The 22,924-nt window shown below is 41.8% G+C and overlaps 1 protein-coding gene across 1 annotated transcript in view; it reads right to left on the minus strand.

Annotated features, from left to right (window-relative positions):
* Positions 1-801: 801 nt before the first annotated feature.
* The window catches only part of OCLN (occludin), a 47,445-nt gene continuing 25,322 nt past the window's right edge, over positions 802-22,924 (minus strand). The window contains exons 5-9 of the mRNA XM_077288111.1: positions 9,053-9,189; positions 4,857-5,057; positions 4,332-4,503; positions 3,939-3,980; positions 802-2,959 (exon numbers count right to left, since the gene is read on the minus strand). Coding sequence (XP_077144226.1) covers positions 2,861-2,959; positions 3,939-3,980; positions 4,332-4,503; positions 4,857-5,057; positions 9,053-9,189 — 651 coding nt within the window. The 3' untranslated portion in view covers positions 802-2,860. The remainder of the gene's footprint in view (positions 2,960-3,938; positions 3,981-4,331; positions 4,504-4,856; positions 5,058-9,052; positions 9,190-22,924) is intronic.

Genomic DNA, 22,924 nt, shown 5'->3' on the forward strand with positions numbered 1-22,924 from the left:
TTACAGGGGTATAACAATAGTGGGTTCAAGGGTTGCAGTCTCCCCATGCTCTGGAGCCTAGAGGAGCCCTAAAAGGTCTGTATGGCCAATATGAGAACATCAGTACTATTAAAAGACCTGAGATGATGGAGGGCCCTGTTGGAAATTCTGCATTAGGCTCCATGAGCTTCCAGTTGCACCACTGCTCTCACGGCGATGTTCTGGGTTTTCTTCACACTCCTTGCCAGAGAAGAGCCTTTGGAATGCCACAATAACTTCCTTTGGGTGAGGTCACTGAAGTTTGAATATAACGTACAGACATTGCATGACTTATTATCCAGAACGGATTCTCTAGTCAAGCGTTTGGATTGTCTACGTTTGTAGATTCGAGAACGTGCTTAAAGGGACACTGTCACCTGAATTTGGAGGGAACAATCTTTAGACCTAGGGGCGGGGTTTTCGGGTGTTTGATGCACCCTTTCCTTACCCCCCAGCTGCATGCTGGCTGCAATATTGGATTGAAGTTCATTCTCTGTCCTCCGTAGTACATGCCTGCACAAGGCAAGATTGCATTACGCAGGCGTGTACTCCGGAGGACAGAGAATGAACTTCAATCCAATATTGCAGCCAGCAGGTAAGGAAAGGGTGCATCAAACACCCGAAAACCCCGCCCCTAGGTCTAAAGATTGTTCCCTCCAAATTCAGGTGACAGTGTCCCTTTAAACTCTCTATGGCTACCATAGTACAATGGTTGGCATCTACACAAATTCACACTTTGTTCAAACGGATGGGAGGACAGAAATAAAATAAAATCCACAGGGGATTAGTCAACCATTTATTAACAAGTAGTGACAGTAAAATAACATGAATCCATTGATTATTTCACATAACCCTTGAAAAATCAGAAGGGCTAGACATTTACACTACTGTAAGTGGATATGAAAACCGTCCTAGGGGGTGAAATCAGCTTAATTGTCTCCTTATAGGCTTGCTACACATTTTACTTTACAAATAGGAACATTAGAACGTTACATAAAAAATATATACAGTTATTCAAAGGAAATATCCTGAAATCTTGAGTATAACATGCAAGTATAAAGAAACCTGTATAAAGGTTTTTCCCCCACTTTATTTTTAACATTCATTGTTCAGGTTTTTTTTAGTTCACATTGATTTAAAGCTAAAAAAAAAAAAAAAAAAAAAAAAAAAAGACAAAAGCTACCCACAAGTACAAACTGGAAGGCTGAACAGAAAGGGGCTAATGGAATGCAGAAAAAGTTTGCATATTCCATCTATAAGCTGCGCAATTTTAGTCCATTTGGTCTTGTTTGGTTAACCTGCTAAGCTAATTCAATGGGTCTGCAATATTAGTCAAGGCCCAAAAGGTCAATGCAGTTACCAGAAAAATAAAAAGCAGCCTTTTTCTTTAATGACATAAAAACCCTTTAATATATATATATTTATATAAAGCGGTCATCCGTGCCTTAAACAAGTAGTCCTAGGATTTGTCTATGAATAAACAATTAATACTCCAGTGGTTTATGTTGCAGTAATAACTAAAAATCAGCATGAGAATCAATTTTACAGTTCCAATTCAATCGGATCCAACCAACTAGATACCTAACGTGCCCCTATGCACAAGATGGCTAAACACCAAGATGCTGGAATGGAGAACAGAAGCTTGTTAACATGGCTCCATTTCTATTTTTTTTTTATTAAAGATTTAGACATAAAAATACATTTTTATTGATTGATAAAAAATAAAATAAAATTACCGTACTACACAACAAAAAAACAGGCTGCACTTAAGTTCACTTTTTCTTTATTATTAAAAATAAAAAATGTTATTGGGTCCCAGAATATTTTATGATTAAGCAACTCTGTGCTAACAGTACTGTTTAGGAGTGGACACGGCATATTAAAATAAAGGAGGCTACAAAATACAATAGCATGAAACCAAAACTTGCACATGCTAAAATGGTGTCCCCACATAAGATAGCTCGGTGTAAAACACTTGTATGGCCAACTGTCCTCACTTGACACCATAAGGCTAAATACGCAGACACGGAATTTATAGCTCCATGTGTGTCACGTCCTCCGTGGACAATGCAGGAGCTGCCGGCCATCTACAGGCTCTATGTGAAAAGTAGCCCATGTGCCGGTGTACACAGGCCAACACTGACAAAGAATAAAAAAAATATATATAAACACAGACGTGTGACCACAGTAATTCACAAGAACTATTGGTTCATTCTAGTTTGTTCAAAGGGAAGAAAGCATCTGCCAAACATTTCTGGCAGCGGCTTCCCCCCAGAGAAGAGCCTGACCCCTCTCTACCTCATCGGCATGGGAGTCAGAGGCCCACATACAAATCAGATGAGCCGATTCATTTGTGTTTACAAGTACAAAAGCACATTTAAGCTTGCAACGTGTCTATAAAATGGTTCATTGGAAGTGTTAAGAGTCTGATCAGATCAGGAGGAAAATTTGACTGTAGCAAGTCATTTGAGTGCTTTTAACTATCAAAAGTGTTGATTATAGCCAAAAAAAATTCCCCATGTTAAATAAAACCAAAACAAAACACATTTGTTGCACTTAATAGATGTCTACCACTTCTTATAGGAAAAGGATGCTTCAGGCCCATATAGTGTCAGCAGCATTTAGAAGTCTACAGACCACTAGATGCATTTCTACAGAAGAGGCTGCACAAAAGTATGCCAATAAGACAGGTCACATTTCAACATTAAAAACAAAAAACTATTTAGATAACCATGAAAACACGACCATAATAACCAAGTTTTTGACAGTGACCTCTTCTGAAAATGTCTTAAAGATAGACAATTGTTGGACTTTGTTTCCAGGTCTTGAAATTCTATTTCATTTATTTACTCCGGTCATAGTCGCCAACCATAAGCTTGATGTGGTTCAGTTTGCCTTTCAGGTGCTTGCAATGTCGTCTTTTGTTCGTGTAATCAGAAGACTGAATAAAAGAGAATATATTTTCTGGTCATATAGAAAACAAGATAATACTTCAATAATAATAATAGTACAACGCATTTACTCCAGTATGCAATCACTAGAAAAACCGAAAAAGCTTGGGAGTAAAAATCCATAGCACCTACCAACAATTTCAGATTGTTCTAGAGACAAGTGGGGAGTAACATCAGCCAAAATGCCACTTCATGTATGAGGCAGCAAGACAGGAGAATGGTACTGACTATATCTACCATCCACGTGCATTCCTGCAAAAGGCTTAAAACTGGTTTGACCAGGGTTGGTGATGGCTACCGATACCTGTTGATTGTGCACTGGGAACAGCTGCATCCTTGACTACATTTCAACCATTAATTAATTTAGAAGGTTTCAAATGTAATGGAATATTTGCTTCCAAATCCATCACGGCCTGTGTCACATCATTAGACCATGGATTTGGTGAATTTGTACTTTGCTTTTAATCTGACCACATTGTCAAGCTTTGCCAAATGGTTATAAAATAATTAACATATCTTACTCCTTCAGTGGGGACTCTTCGCTTAGCTGCACATTTTGCTTGTGTCCACTGTTCAGAGGATATATTGTATCCAAACATGGACAACACCGGTCTTGATGAATCCGGGCTAAAATTACTGCTCACTTTATGTAAACCCTTCATTAAACAACCATCATAAAACAGTTCATGATAAAATATGGAAAAAAAAAGAAAGAAATTGATACAGTTATTGAGCAAGTAAGCAAAAGTGGCCACCGTTTGGTGGCACACTTTGGGACTTCTACCAACAAGGCTTCCTTGAGGTGCTTGCCTTTGCATGCCTTAGATTTGATACAGGCGTCTTTACTCCAATAGACGTAATAAAGCTAAGTGGTATTACATCCTAACTGCATTGCCATTTATTTACAAAGCATTTTATTGTAGTGACGAACACACGTGTGCCATTATTACCACTATTAGACATACTTACCGCTTTAATGTCCTTTAAACGATTATATTCATCGGCAACAGCCTGGAAGAAACATCCATAAATTAGTTCCCGGATTCCCACAGCAGTATACATATAGTCATGTTGTAAATTATATTGTGGCAATTTCATTAACCAGTTCCTGACAAGGGTCACTATTAGTTTACCCTGGAAATACCAGACCAAAATAGAGTTGGGAGTATTTCTTAGGGTTAACAGATCCACCAGGTTCTAGAATTAGTGTATTAATAGGCTATAGCTGCACATCATTAATTTTTCTTTTTGCCATAGATTTAACATTGAACACAAAACAATATTAATGTAATAATAAAAATGGCAACAAAATAAATAAGAATCTACTAAAAGTGCAGACAATGATTTCCACTATAAACCGACCTTGTAAGACTGGCTTCCTTCTGGGTGTTCATCTAGCTCCGTATCTAACTGAGCCAAAGCTTTCGAGACGTCCTCCAGTTCGGCTTGTAACCTCTTGTATTCTTGTAGATCGGCGTCAAACTCTCGCTTGTAGTCTTGTCTCTGCTGGTCTGAAGTGATGGGGGGGTATTCACTATATGAAGAGAAAGATATGTTTGTAGTCTGTGGGGGGGGGGGGGGAGGGGGGGACGACAAAACAAACAAACAAACAAACAAAAAACGCACACGAGACTGGTATAACTGGGTCCTAACTGGCCTAACCGGTCTTGTGCAACCTCTCCGTGTACTATTCTCAGGGAGCTTGCACCATATAATGCTCGGTCATTATTTTGCAAGTGTAGCTCCCATAACAGGAGTTTGGGGGTGGGGTGGGAGGCGAGTAGGACACAATTTCTCCTACCAGTATCAATGGGAACAGCCAGCAGCTTGCTACGCACTGGAAGCAGAACTGTCAAGTTTTATAGGAATTTTAATTGCGGAATTTACCTTTCCAAATCATCTTCATCATCCAGTTCTTCACCAGACTCTCCTCCTGTTGTGTAGTCCGTGTCATAGTCATTGGGAGACCTCCTGGCTCTACCGGGCCGTTTCTTGCGTGGTGCTTTTTTGCTTGCGTCAGAACTGCTGCTATATGCGTTTGGTGAAAATCCAGATTCATTTTTCACTGGGTACACTTCTTCTGGTATTCTGATAGGAAAGAAATTAAAATAAATATCAAACGCACAACATGGCAGTAAGGCCATTATAAGGCCTAATTCTGATGTCCGATTTTCACATATGAATAAAATAAAAATAAAAATTATCAGTTTTGGATCTGATGTTCATCAGTGTGTCAATTTTTACTATCAGTTTCATCGGCGAGTTTCAGGTATGAAAAAATAAATTTGCAAAGAGTGTGCTGTATATTACAATGTTAATCATGGATTACACAGATTGGATCGCACCCGTACGTGGACTAATTTTCATGGACCAGAATTAAATGATACATGTAACCATGTAGCCAAGAAAGAAAAAAAAACATTTACACACGCCATGCGAACAGCGCCAAAGGACTATAATTCGTACATTTGTTATCTGTGAATAACATGGATCAAAAAAGGTACAAGAGGGGAGCGGGGGGAATTAGATGTCTGAGAGGGGGCCAAGTCTTATTTTATGTGCTTGATGGCCATTTGAACATTTCCAATACTGGATGTTTAATTTTAGTTGACCACAGACTAGGTTATAGGATATTTTAATCTGCAACCTTTGGTACCCATGATGTCCCAAACACCAAGTTAAACTTTGTGAGACAAAACAATTATACAGCGTTGAGAATATTGAAAGCATGAGTAATTTTTTTTCCTTTAAAAGAAACCACCATTAATACACTGAAAGGTAATGGGCAAGTTGGACAGCTGCCAGAGCAATGCATGCCTAAAGAGGAAACAAAAATAAATAAGTTCCAGCTCCTATAGTGCTGGCAGAATGTGAACATGAATGTCAAGTGACAGTATGAGAATCGGGACACTTCCTGAAGAGATAAGCTGCTTACACTAGAAGCAGTTTTAAACTTGCGTGGCATGAGGGCAGTATGAAAAGACAGACATGTTTCCAAGGCGGTTCAGTAGGTGCAATATTGGTCTCTACGTTTCGGTCATTAAATAAGCACTCCCATAACAACTTTATTGGCTAAACCTGTGTATATATGCAGTGTAGAGTAGGTGCTTAAATGCTATCCTCACTGATGGCAGTTCCCCCCCCCCCCCCCCCAATGTCCAGTGCCGCTCTGGTCCTCTTCTAGGTGACTGCAATGCCTACTTACAGGTTCACACTGAGGTCTGTGTGCGAGACGGAAATTGCTTTTACAGTGCAAGTCTATGGAGCTTCGTTCTGACACTACATAGACGTACAGGTGCTTCTCAAAATCAGAATGTCAAAAAGTTTATTTCAGTTCTTCAATACAAGAAGTGAATCTCATTATAGAGTCATTACAAACAGAGTGATCTATTTCAAGTGTTTATTTTGGTTAATATTGATTACGGCTTACAGCCAATGAAAACGCAAAAGTCATATCAGTAAATTAGAATACTTTAGAACACCAGTTTGAAAAATGATTATACAGGGTGGAGCGCGGTAATTTGCTGATTTGGGAATGAAATAAAAAAATTATGATCATTAGAAAAATTTATTTTATATTTTAATTATACTGAACAGTAATGGAATTTTTAAATTACATGGTTTTAAATAGTGTATCTGGCAAATGTCGACCTTCGCTATCCACACACTGCTGCATAAGTTTTCTGAAGTTTTCATGAACTCTAACAAGCATGTCCACTGGTATTCTGCCAATTTCAGCTTCAATATTGTTCCTTAGGTCTTCCAAGGTGTTGGGACGGTTGATATACACCTTAGACTTCAGGTAACCCCAAAGGAAAAAATCGCATGGGGCTAAATCTGGTGAGCGTGCTGGCCAGTTCACATCTCCCCTCAAAGAGATAAGCCGTCCAGGAAACATTTGCCTCAAACAATTCATGGTAACCCTCGCTGTGTGTGCAGTGGCACCATCCTGTTGGAACCATGTATCCTCTAGTTCCATTGCCTCAAGAGCCGGCTGATAATAATCCTGTATCATAGACAAGTACCGTTCGGAGTTCACAGTTATGGCACGACCGTTATCCTGAAAAAAGTAAAGACCAATGATGCCTACTCGTGATATGGCGCACCACACAGTGACGCGGTCTGAATGCAGAGGTCTCTCGTGAACTTCTCTGGGGTTTGTTTCACTCCAGTAACGCATATTTTGTTTGTTTACACACTCACTGAGGTGAAAATGTGCCTCACCAGAAAAAAACACAATTGCGTCACGGGGTATCGTTGCTAACATGTCTTCACAAGAGGTCCGCCGTGTCAAATAGTCCCGTGCTGACAATTGTTGGACCACGCACATTTTATACGGGTGAAAATTCAGTTCATCATGAAGAATCCGGTGGAGAGAACGTCTTGAAATGCCAAGAGCAAATGATTGCTTCCGAGCAGAGCGTTTCGGAGATTGCAGTACTGCTGCTCTAACTCTCTCGATGTTTTGTGGTGTTGTAATCCTTCTCTCAGGTCCCCTTCGTACACATGACACATTCCCTGCTGTTCTGAATGCATTCACCCAATTTACAATTGATTGCCGTCCAGGAACACGTCCGCGTGGAGGAACAGCGAATTGTAAACGAAAAGCACGCTGCACTGCAATGATCGAGTGGGCATTTGAAAAATACGCTTCAACACAAAATGACCTCTCCTCACGTGTCCACTGCATGATGGCAACTGAAAGGCGGAGGAATACAAATCTCCCATCAGCCACTGTAAGCCACACCCACTCTCCCCTCTCTTTGACCGACAGTGCCGCCACAGCATGCAGTGCAAAAAAGCAAATTACCGCGCTCCACCCTGTAAAATGCGAAATGGTGGCTTACTGAAATGTATGTTCAGTAAATGCAGTCAATACTTGGTCGGGGCTCCTTTGCCATCACTTGCTGCATCAATGCGGCATGGCATGGAGGCGATCAGAATGTGGCACTGCTGAGGTGTTATGGAAGCCCAGGTTGCTTTTATAGCAGCCTTCAGCTCCTCTGCATTGTTGGGTCTGGTGTCTCATCTTCCTCTTGACAATACCCCATAGATTCTCGATGGGGTTAAGGTCAAGCGAATTTGCTGGCCAATCAAGCACAGATATATCGTAGTTTTAAACCAGGTATTGGTACTTTTGCTCTAAAATTTCCTGGTAGACGGCTGTGCTGACATTGGTCTCGATAAAACACAGTGGACCTACACCAGCAGATGACATGGCTCCCGAAACCATCACCGATTGAGGAAACTACACACTAGACCTCAAGCAGCTTGGATTGTGTGACTCTCCACTCTTACTCCACTCTGGGACTTTGATTTCCAAATGTAATGCAAAATTTACTTTCCTTGTGGAGTGTGTCAATGACTGCCTTCTGGACATCTGTCATGTCAGCAGTCTTCCCCATGATTGTGAAGCCTACTGAAACAGACTAAAGGACCTTTTTAAACGTTTAGGAAGCCTTTGCAGATGTTTTTTGTGAATTATTCTAATTTACTGAGTTAATGACTTTTGGGTTTTCAGTGGCTGTAAGCCATAATCATCAACACTAACAAATAAACTCTTGAAATAGATCACTTTCTGTAATGACTCTATAATATATAAGACTAACTTTTTGTATTGAAGAACTAAAAGAAATTAACTCTTTGATGATATTCTAATAATTGATAATTGCGAGAAGCACCGGTACTTTGCTAAAGCGACTTCTGAGTCACACACAAACACCACTGTGATCTAGTGAGTAGAAATTGTCATCTCATGACCCAGAAGAGGACCAGAGTGATGCAGGAAAATGGGAAGACTGATTAGTGAATATATTAATGTACCTACTCTACACTACATCTAAATTTACTCAGGTTTAGGAAAAATGAAAAAAAAAAACAAGGAGTGCTTCTTTAAGGAATTAGGTTTTTATGCTCTAAAAACGTTGGGTGAAAAATGGTCTTTCGCCACAGAAAGATTGCTGCAAAAAGTATGGTATGTTTTTTTTTTTTAGTTATGTTGCAGTGGATGTTGTGTGTAGGAATAGCCCAACACAATTTCATTGACTATTGGAAATATAGCATACAATATTAACAAAACTCACGCTTGTGATCTGAAGCTGCGTTCTGAATAAGCTTGAAGTCCATTTACACTTCTATGATCCATAACAGACCCATTCACCTTCTCATTGTATTCTGACATGGCCGGTATCTGCTCAGGATTGGGGGACACATTTTTCACCTGTTGGCAAGGGAATGAGTTAGCAAAAAGAATAATGGTACAACAAAAAATATATTACCTTGTTTAAGTACTTTGTCTGCACTAATGTTGGTTTAGAGAAGTGTTCCCCAACCCCAGTAATGAGCCACCAACAAATCATGTTTTCAGGATTTCTTTGGATGGAATCTGTGCATCGCTAAGGAAATCCTGAAACCATGATCTCTTGGTGGCTCTTGAGTTGGGAAACATGGCTTTAGAAGATGGAATAAAATGATAGATTATTCCATAGATTGCGGAACACTGAGAAACTAACAATACAGATGATACAAACACTGCTGCGAAAAGACTTTGTATTTAAAACATTAAAAAAAAAAAAAAAAAATCTAGATCCCATTCCTTAATATCATGAAGTGTAGAACCGAAGCAAAACACAATGGATTATACAGTTTATATATCCAGAACAAACCGCATGCAGCTAACGCCATCGTTCCACTTCCAACAAGGAGCGGCCATGACAATGCGTCTTTTTCACAATCACGTATAGTATATGACTTTTCTTCTAGAGGGCTGGTGTAAAAAGGTACCTGAGCAGCCACCACATTTAAAAAAAAAAAGAAAAAAAAAAAGGAGTTACCAGGTTTTGGAAAACCTCTGGTCCCATGGCTGCAGTTTTTATTTTTTCACCTTGGCATTTTAAGACAACAACCTGTTTTTAACTCAACAACGCTGCAGTCAATAAGTGAGCCCAGTGGCTGTCAAGAGTAGATGTCAAAAGCCGCTTAAGGTACCTTCACACTAAGCGACGCTGCAGCGATACAGACAACGATGCCGATCGCTGCAGCGTCGCTGTTTGGTCGCTGGAGAGCTGTCACACAGACAGCTCTCCAGCGACCGGCGATGCTGAAGTCCCTGGGTAACCAGAGTAAACATCGGGTTACTAAGCGCAGGGCCGCGCCTAGTAACCCGATGTTAACCCTGGTTACCAGTGTAAAATGTAAAAAAACAAACAGTACATACTTACATTCGCGTCCCCCGGCGTCCGCTTCCCTGCACTGTGTGAGTGCCGGCCCTAACAGCAGAGCGGTGACGTCACCGCTGTGCTCTGCTTTTACTTTACGGCTGGCGCTCAGTCAGTGCAGGAAGCGGACGCCGGGGGACGTGACAGACATCAGAAGGTGAGTATGTACGGTTTGTTTTTTTTACATTTACGATGGTAACCAGGGTAAACATCGGGTTACTAAGCGCGGCCCTGCGCTTAGTAACCCGATATTTACCCTGGTTACCATTGTAAAACATCGCTGGCATCGTTGCTTTTGCTGTCAAACACAACGATACACGGCGATCTGACGACCAAATAAAGTTCTGAACTTTCAGCAACAACCAGCGATATCACAGCAGGATCCTGATCGCTGCTGCCTGTCAAACTCAACGATATCGCTAGCCAGGACACTGCAACGTCACGGATCGCTAGCGACATCGTTTAGTGTGAAGGTACCTTTAGCAATTAGCTCCGGGGTGGATAACCTCAGGCCCCAGGGCCATTTACGGCCCTCGATGACCTTTTATCAGGCCCCCGAGCAGATTCTCAGGGACCGCATTCTTGGGCAGGGAGCTGTATTTTGATTATAACCAGCTCATTAATTTCTTCTTGCTCTGTTAGCACACACATGCAGTGTTCACTACTGAACATTGAAGGGCATGCAATGAAAGATTATGTCCTGACACCAGTGCCAGAGTCTGGATGTACTTTGTGGGCGGAGTTTGTACGTCCCACCCCTGAATTAGCAGCAGGCATAGCGACAAGCACTGAAGACAACAGGAGAAGCAGTGGAGACAGTACTGGACAGTGGGGATGGGGACTAGAAATTGGTCTTAAAAAGAAAAAAGCAAATATTCACAGCAATGTCACACAAACCACTCAACTATAAAAGGAGAAACCCTTTAGGACATTCTCCAGTACTTTATGCTTAAGGTTATCTGACAGAGGCCATCCTCCAGAAACTCATGGTTCCTGGCGAGAAGGCGGCTAATCATAACAGTTATTACATGACATAAGGTTTCATCTTCACATTGCCAGGCAACAAGTCTAAGCAAAAACACAAGTCAACTGTAGATTTGAGATAGATATAGATATAGGTGGCCCGATTCTAACGCATCGGGTATTCTAGAATATGCATGCCCACATAGTATATTGCACAGCCCACGTAGCATATTGCCCAGCCACATAGTATATTGCCCAGTTACATAGTATATTGCCCAGTTACATAGTATACTGCCCAGAGCCACGTAGTATACAGCAGAGCCACGTAGTATATTGCCCAGCCACGTAGTATATTGCCCAGCCACGTAGTATATTGGCCAGTCACATAGTATATTGCCCAGCCACGTATGTCACAGGTTAAAAATTAAAAAATAAACATACTCACCTTCCGAGGGCCCCTTGTAGTTCTGTCGCCTGTGTGCGGTGCAGGCGGCAGCTTCCGGTCCCAGGGTGTGATGACGTCGCAGTCACATGACTGACATGGCAGGTCCTTCTCGCGCAGGCCCTGTGATGATGTCGCGGTCACATGACCGTGACGTCATGGCATGTCCTTCTCGCATACCATCCTAGCCACCGGAACCTGCCGCTTTCATGGAGCGGTCACCGGAGCGTCGCGAGGAGCGAGAAAGGTGGCGGAAGGTGAGTATATAATGATTTTTTTATTTTTTTAATTTTTTTTTAACATTAGATGTTTTTACTATTGACGCTGCATAGGCAGCATCAATAGTAAAAACTTGGTCACACAGGGTTAATAGCGGCGGTAACGGTGTGAGTTACCTGCGGTATAACGCGGTCCGTTACCGCTGGCATTAACCCTGTGTGAGTGGTGACTGCGGGAAGTATGGAGCGGGCTCCGGGCACTGACTGTAGGGGAGTAGGGAGGGACTAATCAGACTGTGGCCGTCGCTGATTGGTCGCGGCAGCCATGACAGGCAGCTGGCGAGACCAATCAGCGACTTGGATTCCATGACAGACAGAGGCTGCGACCAATGAATATCCGTGACAGACAGAAAGACGGCAGTACCCCTTAGACAATTCTATAGTAGAGATATACAGGGGTTGGACAAAATAATGGAAACACCTGGAAACATCAACAAAAGTTAGTTTAATATGGTGTAGGTCCACCTTTTGCGGTGATTATAGCCTCAATTCTCTGAGGTATGGATTCATACAAGGTGTGAATTGTTTCCAAAGGAATTTTAGCCCATTCTGCAGTTAAAACACCCTCCAGTTCTTTGAGCGACGTTGGTGGCGGAAATCGACATCTAACTAATCTCTAAATCTCTTGAATCTCTAAAATTGACCATAAATGCTCAATAATGTGGAGGTCTGGGGATTGTGGGGGCCAGATGAGATGCTCAACTTCATTAGAATGTTCCTCGAGCCATGCCTAACGATTCGAGCTGTATGAATTGGTGCATTATCATCCTGAAAGATGGTATTCCTCTCCGGGAACAGTGCTTGAACCACTGGATGCACTTGGTCGCCCAATATGCCTAAATAAGCTCGGCCGTTAATTCTTCCATGAAGGGATATCATTGGCCCGGCGGATCTCCACGAAATAGCACCCTAGATCATCACAGAACCTCCGCCATGTTTTGCGGTTGGGAGAAGGCAGTCTGGATGGAATGCTTCTTTCGGCTGTCTCCAAACGTACACTTGGCCGGAGGTCGGAAATGGGGTAAGCGATGATTCGTCTGAGAATATCACATGTTTCCACTGCTCGAGGGACCAATTCTGGAGGTTTCTACACCACTCTAAACGCTTGGAAACATTTGTCATTGAGAGCAGCGGTTTTCTAATTGCAGCTCTTCCGTGGAATCCAGATTTGTGCAGCTCCCGACGAACAGTTTTCGTGGAAACTGGGTTCTGTAGGTGTTCATTGAGCTCAGCAGTGATTTTTGGAGCCGTGGTCTTGCGATCCTCTCTCACAATTCGCTTTAGAGTCCGACAGTCTCTCTCAGTCAACTTTGACTTTCGGCCGGACCTGTGCATTGCTGCGGACATTTTTCCTTCTCTTTCAAACGCAGTCATTACTTTGGAGACAGTACCTCTTGACACGCCAAGTATTCGGGCACTTTCTGTTACACTAGCGCCTGTCATACGAGCACCAGCAATTTGGCCTCTTTGAAAATCTGAGAGGTCTGCCATTGGTATCAGGTTCTCATCAATGTTCTTACAATTATACAAAACCAACAGTTAATTTACATACACATATCACAAATAATCCACTACAAAACATTACCATATGTCACGGTTTGCATGTTTATCCCTCATGTTCGAAGATTATGATGCCAAAATGTTAGGAGTTTCCATTATTTTGTCCAACCCCTGAATATATATTTTTTTATTACACACTCAAACATCACATTAGTTTCTCTTCACACCCTAGAGCATTTTTTTTAGGGATAGATATGATATTGCACAACAGAAACCATTCATACTGGATTCTTTAGGTCAAGAAAAAACAAACAAAACCACACACACACAGTCTCAGGACGACCCCTTGACCACTTTTGTTGCACACAGTTTCTTAGTAGTACAAGTGTTAGGTGTGACTTGAGCTCTGCCACCAGTAATCTATATACACTCTCATTCTTACAAATGTATATAATGCCTGACCTGTACATTTTTGCTTTGTGATCATGATGAATAATCCAAGCAGAACTTGAAAAATTAATTTGGCCTGCAGTATGGCATAGCCCCTTCCTCCCCAAATCAGGCGATTAGTCCAAACCCTGCAATTGTACCATCATATGTATACAGACACATTTCTTTAACCTGTCATACACATTAAGCGGCTGTCGGCAGAATGAAGCTCCAGACAATCATTAGGCCAACAACCATTATGACTGGCTCTTCCATACGTGTTTAGTGATGGCATATCTCCGGTAGAACAAAGCATTCGTCAGTCTCCAAGATAAAAAAAAAAAAAATGTTCATTACCGTGGACTCAAAGATTAAACTAACCCCTGTCCACAATTACATGTAATGGTATAGCAGAGAAACCAGCCCCCTCCCCCCCCCCCCAAAAAAAAACCCCAAAAAAACATCACCATAGTTGGAGATGATAACTCCCGGAAGAAGCAATACAGCACCATTATTACAAATATGAGGAATAAGTGGTACAGGCACTCACCGTCCCATTTATGTCCTTTATTTGGAAATCACATAAAAACAGCAAGGAAGTGTGAAAAGCAGACGCAACGGACGATGGCTGTTTGATGCCGGTGTGCGCTTCTTTGGGTCCTAGTACCATTATTGCCCAGTGTCCTCCATCCCAAGACAGCAGTGCAAAAAATTGTACGGCTACGTTCCCACAATCAGTATTTGGAGCGTTTTTGACGCTGCAGAATTTCCGAACCCATTATGTAAATTTGGCTACTTGCATTTTTTTCATTGCATTTATGTGTTTTGTTTTTTTTTTTTAATATGCATTATCGTGTTTTTGACATTGTATTTGTCTCTGTTTTGTGTGCCATGATTTAAATAAAGCCGTTTTGTTTTTTATACTTTCTGGTATTTGACATTCAGGTGCGGATTACAGGATTTTATTTATTTTTTTATGAGTTTCTGCTGTGGAAACACTAAAAACACATGCTTTTAACATAACTATGGACAAATTCCCAGAAAACTCTGCGTACCCACAAGATAAATGGACATGCTCTGGATTAGAAAAATGGGCCACAGGCGAGCTTATGTAGCATGAAAAAGCATAGTGAGCATGAGATTTCTATAAATCCCAACCACTTTGCTTGTACTGTAAATTGCTGCGTTTTTACAGCAGTGAAATATGCAGCATCAAAAGCATGGTAAAAGCTCACCATGGGCGCACAGCCTAAGGCCGGGTTCACACTTTGCGGTGTGCTCTGCGGGTTTATCCCGCAGCCGAATTGATAAATCTGCAGGGCAAAACCGCTGCGGTTATCCCTAAGAGCTGAAGCCACCTTAGATACAGAAAACACCAGAAAGTTTTAAAGCTTTGGGAGTCATTTGAATAAGCCTTTATTTCTAGAAATGGCAACAATATATTAAAAAGTATGTATAAAAAAATATAAATTTTATAATATAAATAAACATGTATATGAAACCACCGCAGGAACAGGATAAAAAATGCCCATATACAGAATTGTACCCCAATATATATATAAAAAATATATATATAAAAAATCCTTATATCTTCATTTGATCACACTGTGTGCGTAATAAAGTGCAAAAGGTTAGAGAGTGCAATAAAAACCATGTTGAGAAAACCAATTATTAAAACATTATATCTGTGAAAAATCATGCCACAATTCCATAATAAATAATGTGCAAAATATGCAAATAGCAGCTATAAACAGAACTAAACCAAATCGTGTGCAAGGGAAATTCTAAAAAAAGGTGCACTATATCAAAAAAAATTTATAATTAGCACCACGTATCTTAAGAAGTGCCTCCGTGCCTAGTGCCTGGATCAGTGTGAAGATAATGCTAGCCCCCCCCCGCCAAAAAATGAAATAAAGGGGGGGTCTCATGGCATTACAGATCTTAGGAATATTGTTGTTATCAGATATGCACATTGGTCTTTAATTTAGGGTTCAATCTCAGGTCAGTTTAAATGTCCATGGTGAGCTATTTTTAGAAGCTCTGGTTTTAACTGGTGTTTTTGGCGCCCATTTCAAAGGATTTTTATTGGTGGTTATGGTTGTTGGGCAGATTTATTCTGCTATATATTTGCCAGCTTTTACCAGGGAACATCATTCCGCTGGAGAAGTGAAGAAAAGAAGAGACCCCTTTCCAGGATGGAAGAATTGCTGCAGCAGCTGATCTCCAGAGCCGGCGCTGAGGGCGGGGTTGACTGGCTAAGGAGCTGCCTCGCTATAGAACCTTATGCGGTAGCATCCGAAGCCGTCTCCCCCCCTCCCTTACCGGCATCCCAGGCTGAGTCCCCGTGTCAAGACGCTGCAGAGCCACCATTGGTCATCAGAGCTCCAGGCTCTCCGGCCCTGCCGTTACCTCAGGATGGACCGGGCCCGTCGCAGAGGACCAGACGCCGCTCTCAAGCGCCATCCAGGAAGCCTCGCGGTGCTGCATCCAGGAGATCTCGCAGCCCAGCGCGAGAGCTCACACAGCGTCCTCAGCCGTCGCCAGCCGCGTCATCAGTGAGCGCTGGCAGATCAGGGGTAAGATGCAGCCGTACAAGCGCTGCGGGAACCCCTCTGTCAGGCGCCCTGTCGGCGATGGCTGCGGCCTCCTCCAGCATCCCAGCTCCCGCACCGGATCGCGTGCTCCCGCAGCGTGAGGACTCCATCGGGTCAGGATCAGCTGGCTCGCACCGGCGCTCGCCCAACATGGAGGGCTGGAGTGCTGGCAACTCTTCTGGACGCAGCAGCGACGCCATCAGTAGGGGTGAGAACATTCATGTGCCCCTGTCTGTCTCGCACTCTGATTTTAAAAACATGATCAAGGATGTGGTTTCAGAGACACTGGGGGAGGTTTTTAAATCTCCTTCTCCCACAGTTGTCAGTTTTGACAACAGTCCTGGAATTTCCACATCCTCTACGCTAATTCCTCAAAATCACTTTAAAGAAGCTCTGACTTGTGAGCTTTCTCCCCTTGGTTTTCATCTCAGCTCAGCAACAAAGGAGCTGATTTGGAGTAACCAATACATTGATTTATATTCTCTGCTTCCTCGCAGGGATCAGCCGGGTAGGTTGGAGAGGCGCGATGAAAAATCTGATTCGGATGACGTTAAACGTGGTCACATCAGATCTTTCAACAATTGGATACAGGCCTTTTCAATTTACTCGGCGGTCCTGGGCGAGAAATCACCCAATTTATGTAGTAAATTGTTTCAACACATTGACATAATTTTGGAGGCATACCGCAACTTTGGCGGTTTTGCCTGGATTAATTATGATGAATCTTTTAGGCAAAAGTTAGCTGTTCATCCTGACCTCTCCTGGGGTACGAAGGATGTGGGGCTTTGGATTAATCTGATGCTGCCTCAGAGACAGTCTTCAACTAAACAGGTGTCATCAGCCCTCCCTAAGAAGGGCGTCTGTTTTGCTTTTAATGACTCTGTCTGTAAGTGGAATACTAACTGCAGATTTCGACATGAGTGTTCATTTTGCGGAAATGCGCACTCTATGTCACGATGCTTTAAAAAGCAGTCCGCTCAGCAAACACTTTCCAGGGACAGCAATGCAAAAAGCCTCGACCCCAGTGAAGCTGGAAAGACTGGTGTACTGGCTAAACAAGTACCCAGATCTTCTGAGCAGTAAATTAATTTTTAACGGGTTTTCTAAAGGTTTTTTTGTGCCTTCTTTTAAAGGGATCGGCTGTAAGTTGTTAAGGAATCTTCCCTCTCTGGCGTTTAATCCCGAAATAGCTAGAGAAAAAATTTTTAGCGAGCTGGAACTTGGTAGGGTCGCAGGTCCTTTTACCTCCCCTCCTTTCCCAAATTTTCGTATTTCTCCGTTAGGTTTAGTACCCAAAAAAGATACGGGATCTTTCCGCCTGATTCACCACCTTTCGTACCCCACCGATTCATCTTTAAATGATGAGGTAGATAAAGACGTCTGTTCTGTTAGCTACTCATCATTTGATTTTGGCCATAGACATGCTTAGGACTATGGGTAAGAACGCTCTTATGTCCAAATCGGACATTAAGTCGGCGTTTCGGTTATTACCTATAGATCCTAACGGTTTTAATTCATTAGGCTTTTATTTTGAAAACCAGTTTTTCTTTGACAAATGCCTCCCTATGGGTTTTTCCCTGTCTTGTTTTTACTTCGAGAGCTTCTCATCATTTTTGCATTGGATACTGGAATCTAATTCCCCCAACGTCAATATTTTGCATTATCTAGACGATTTTTTGTTTGTAGGCCCCCCTGAATCCTCAATTTGTTTAGATACACTTAATAGTTTTATTAAAATGTGCGAGTATTTTGGCGTTCCCATTGCCCATGAGAAAACCGTTTTTCCTTGTAATTGTATCGAGTTTTTAGGCGTTACGTTAGACTCGGTTAAAATGGAATCCAGACTCCCGCCGGACAAAATTGTAAAATTATCCACTGCACTAAATAATTGTCTTACCAAAAAGAAGGTGATCTTAAAGGATCTTCAATCTTTACTCGGCCTACTAAATTTTGCTTTGCGTATTATTCCAATCGGTCGAGTCTTTTCTAGACGGCTTTATGATGCTACCAAAGGATTAACGTCTCCTACTTCTCATATCAGAATTTCTTCTGAGATGAAGGAGGATGTAAAAATTTGGTTAGAATTTCTTTCAGATTTTAACGGAAAGTCTTGCTGGCAAACTGCTTTTATTTCTGCTGACTCAATCCCCTTCTCTGTTTCAGTGAATTCCACTTCCGGCTGTGGTGTTCTTTTGTCACATCATTGGTGTTATGTTCAGTGGCCATCTCATTGGTTGGATTCTCATATCACAAATAATGAGATGGTGCTGGAACTCTTTGCAATTTTTTTGGGGCTCTATTTATGGGGCTCTTTGATTCAAAACTCCAGGATTAGCATCTTTTCATTGAATCAAGGAGTACTTCTCTCCATAAACACCCTGTCCTCTAAAAATAAATGTGCTTCTTTGATTATAAGACAGTTGGTTTTAACATGCCTAAAATTTAATATTTGGATCAAAGCGAAACAAGGTGTGAGTGCATGGGCTTCAGTGGCGGGTTCACTGTGCAAACATGAGCGGTCAATTTTTTGCTTACAGGTACCCAACGCAGATTTGGAGCCAACTCCTTGCCCGCAGTCAATTTGGGAGCTGATTTCGATTTGATTCCTCAGTGTATTAGGAATTCCCTCTCTGCTAGATCATGGGCCGATTATTCGGCCGCGTGGCTTAGATGGGTGAATTTTTGCGCCCTTCATAACTTAAATTGTAATGTATCCAATGCCTTATCCGGCCTGCAGTTTGCAGTATCTCTGTCTGAATCAGGCCTCTCCCACTCAGCTATAGCTAAATCCATTGCAGGGGTATCGTTTTTTCTAAAATTAAGGGGTAACCCCCCGCTAACTAGTTTTTTTCCCTTAAAACAATTTTTGAAGGGCTTGAAGAGATCTAACTTTAAACCAGATTCAAGACGCCCGATCTCTTTCCAGCTTTTGAAGGAATTATGCTTAGCGCTCCCTGATGTTTGTAGTTCTAGAGAGGAGAGCCTTTTATTTTATTCAATATTCACACTCACATTTTTCGGTGCCTTGCGGGTTGGCGAGGTAGTCTCAACTAAAAAATCGGAACCTTCTGGTCTGTTCAGGTCTGATGTCAGAGTTGATAATTCTCAAGTAGTTTTATTTATTAGACAATCAAAAACAGACCAGATGGGCAGAGGTTCTAGGTTAATTATTAACTCTTTCCCTGAGCCGTTAATCTGCCCAGTATCTAGTTTAAGGCGTTGGCTTACTATTAGGCCAGATATTTCAGGCCCGTTATTTATTCATTTGGATGGTTTACCTGTAACTATATTTCAATTCAATGCGGTTCTAAAAAAATTGCTTATGTTCTTTGAATTACCAACACCTTAGGATCACTTCCCATTCTTTCCGTATAGGAGCTGCTACCGAAGCAGCCAGATCAGGCTTAGAGGATGCTTCAATACAGAAATTGGGTAGATGGGAATCTAATAGATTCAAATTGTATGTTCGCCACGAACTTTACGATTACTAATTATCTATTTATTTTTCAGGTCCATTCATAGTGTGGATTATTGGACACTCGTATATTTTTTGGGCAGAGAAGAGGGCCAGGCAGAGAGTTTATACTGAGAATTTATCATTTAATTCTTCTCAAGTTCAGATCTTCTGGCACAGTGTTCGGGGCATGAAATGGTCAAATTTTTGTTTTGAGTTTAGAAAATGTATTAACATGTTTCCTTTTCCAGATTTAGTGATTTTTCATCTGTCCGGTAACGATCTGGGCAAAATGAGAACTTTAGATTTATTAGCTTTTATGAGGTCTGATATTTGCAGCATTAGACAGTCTTTTCCGTCTGTTGGTCTTGTTTTTTCTGAAATTGTCCCCAGAATTTTATGGTCTGATTCTAAGTTTTTATTTTTGGATAAGATTCGTAAAAGAATTAATAGGAGTATGAGTAAATTTTTACCATTAATTGGCGGTTTTTCTTTTCGTCATGAGGATTTAGAAGGGTTTTTACCAGGACTTTTTCGGAATGATTTGGTCCATTTATCAGTTATTGGATTGGATATTTTTAACTTAAATTTACAATCAATGGTTGAAAAGTGGCTGTGTGGTTATGGGGGGGCCTCGCCTCTTTGAGGCTTGGCTCTTGGGAAAATCGCCCATTGGTATGGGCGGATTGGATTTGGTATTTTTATGGAAATATGGAAGTTGTGATTACATTATTTATTTTGTTTGTAACTGGTTTAACCCTAAATAAACATCACGGCCATTTTTCTTCCACTCAATAAATTCTGTGTTGTGTTTTTATTTATTATTTAAGGAATAGATCTTGTAATGCCATGCTAGCCCCCCCCCCGCCAAAAAATGAAATAAAGGGGGGGTCTCATGGCATTACAGATCTTAGGAATATTGTTGTTATCAGATATGCACATTGGTCTTTAATTTAGGGTTCAATCTCAGGTCAGTTTAAATGTCCATGGTGAGCTATTTTTAGAAGCTCTGGTTTTAACTGGTGTTTTTGGCGCCCATTTCAAAGGATTTTTATTGGTGGTTATGGTTGTTGGGCAGATTTATTCTGCTATATATTTGCCAGCTTTTACCAGGGAACATCATTCCGCTGGAGAAGTGAAGAAAAGAAGAGCCCACCCTCCCTCCCCTTTTCTTTGTTAAGTCCCCGTCGTGATGTTCTTGTTTGTGGGAAAATCGCCCATTGGTATGGGCGGATTGGATTTGGTATTTTTATGGAAATATGGAAGTTGTGATTACATTATTTATTTTGTTTGTAACTGGTTTAACCCTAAATAAACATCACGGCCATTTTTCTTCCACTCAATAAATTCTGTGTTGTGTTTTTATTTATTATTTAAGGAATAGATCTTGTAATGCCATGAACAATGTCCACACACAGCGATATAATGTTGCAGTAATATCGCCGCTACAAATACCTGGAATTGTATAGGGTCCTGAGCCTTTAAAACTTTCTGGTGTTTTCTGTATCTAAGGTGGCTTCAGCTCTTTGGGTCTCCCTTAATCACAGTGGTTTCCACTGTTGCTTTTACAGTACACCCTGATCACCGGTCACTTGCTATTTTGAGGAAATATATATATATATATCAATGGTATAATCTGAGGGATCTTATAAGGGTATACTGTATTCAATTTGCGGTTATCCCTGCAGATTTATCGCGGTTTGTTCCGCGGTTTCCGCTGCGGGATTACTACTCCTGTTCTATTGATGCTGCATATGCAGCAATATGCAGCATGAATAGTAATGATAAAAATAATAAAAATTGGTTATACTCACCCTCCGATGTCCCGATCTCCTCGGTGCTGCACGCGGCGCTCCGATTCCAAAGATGCTGTGCCGAGAAGGACCTTCGTGACGTCACGGTCATGTGACCGCGACGTCACCACAGGTCCTGCTCGGCACAGCAACTCTGACCGGACGGCCGCGGGCAGCGCTGAGAGGTGAGAATAGCATCATTTTTTATTTTTATTCTTTTTTATTACCCCAAATATGGTTCCCAGGGCCTGGAGGAGAGTCTCCTCTCCTCCACCCCGGGTACCACCCGCACATTAACCGCTTACTTCCCGCAACGTGGGCACAGCCCCATGCGGGAAGTAAGCGGTTCAATGCATTTCTATGGGTGCAGAATCGCTGCGATTCTGCACAAAGAAGTGACATGCTGCGGGTTAAACCGCTGCGTTTCTGCGCGGTTTTTCCCGCAGCATGTGCACTGCGGTTTGCGGTTTCCATAGGGTTTACATGTTAATGTAAACGCTATGGAAACTGCTGCGGACCCGCAGCATCAAAATCGCCGCGGATCCGCGGGAAAAACCGCAAAGTGTGAACATGGCCTAAATATTAAATGCCATCAATTGCACAGTATGTAAATGGAGCTTGTGCCAGCGTGATATTTATGGTGGCATGATCTATCAAAATCGGACAATACTGCAGCTATGTTTTTCTGGACTCCATTATTGGCCTGTAACATGCAAACGACTGAAAATTGCCAATGTAAACTGCTCTTTAGGGGGGGAATGAAAGCATGAATTCTTTAAAAAAAAAAAAAAAAAAGCAAAAATCTGATTTTTTTTTTTTTTTTTTAACCACAATTTAGTCCTTGAACAGGACTTTTTTTTTTTGTCCTTTACGTGCAGACTAGGGCTAGTAACTTTAGGATATGAATGGTTTTCAGTTCAAATAAATCCCAAGTTCTAAAGTCGCATTTACAAATCACCATGGAAGAACACAGAAAGCTGAAGTCCTCTACGACAAGCCAGTATAAACAAGCTGACAATGTCATGAAACTCGAGGCCCTGCCCAGAAACTGCAGCCGCTCATTACAAACACTTCTGTCATGAGACATCAGGTTACATCACCGGCACAGAGCTTATCTGCCTGTACATCTATATATGAGGAATGTTCACCTCTGCCCCGGGGTATTCGCTGTATCTGCACGCAGATACCGACCTACCAGCACGCACATACAGCTCGATCGGCAGCGTCCCCAGGGCTGTACCGCAGTAACCCAGCCCACTTGTATAAACATGTAATCGAAGGTGAA

Source organism: Ranitomeya variabilis, chromosome 1 (assembly GCF_051348905.1).
Source record: "Ranitomeya variabilis isolate aRanVar5 chromosome 1, aRanVar5.hap1, whole genome shotgun sequence".
Classification (NCBI taxonomy): Eukaryota; Metazoa; Chordata; class Amphibia; order Anura; family Dendrobatidae; genus Ranitomeya; species Ranitomeya variabilis.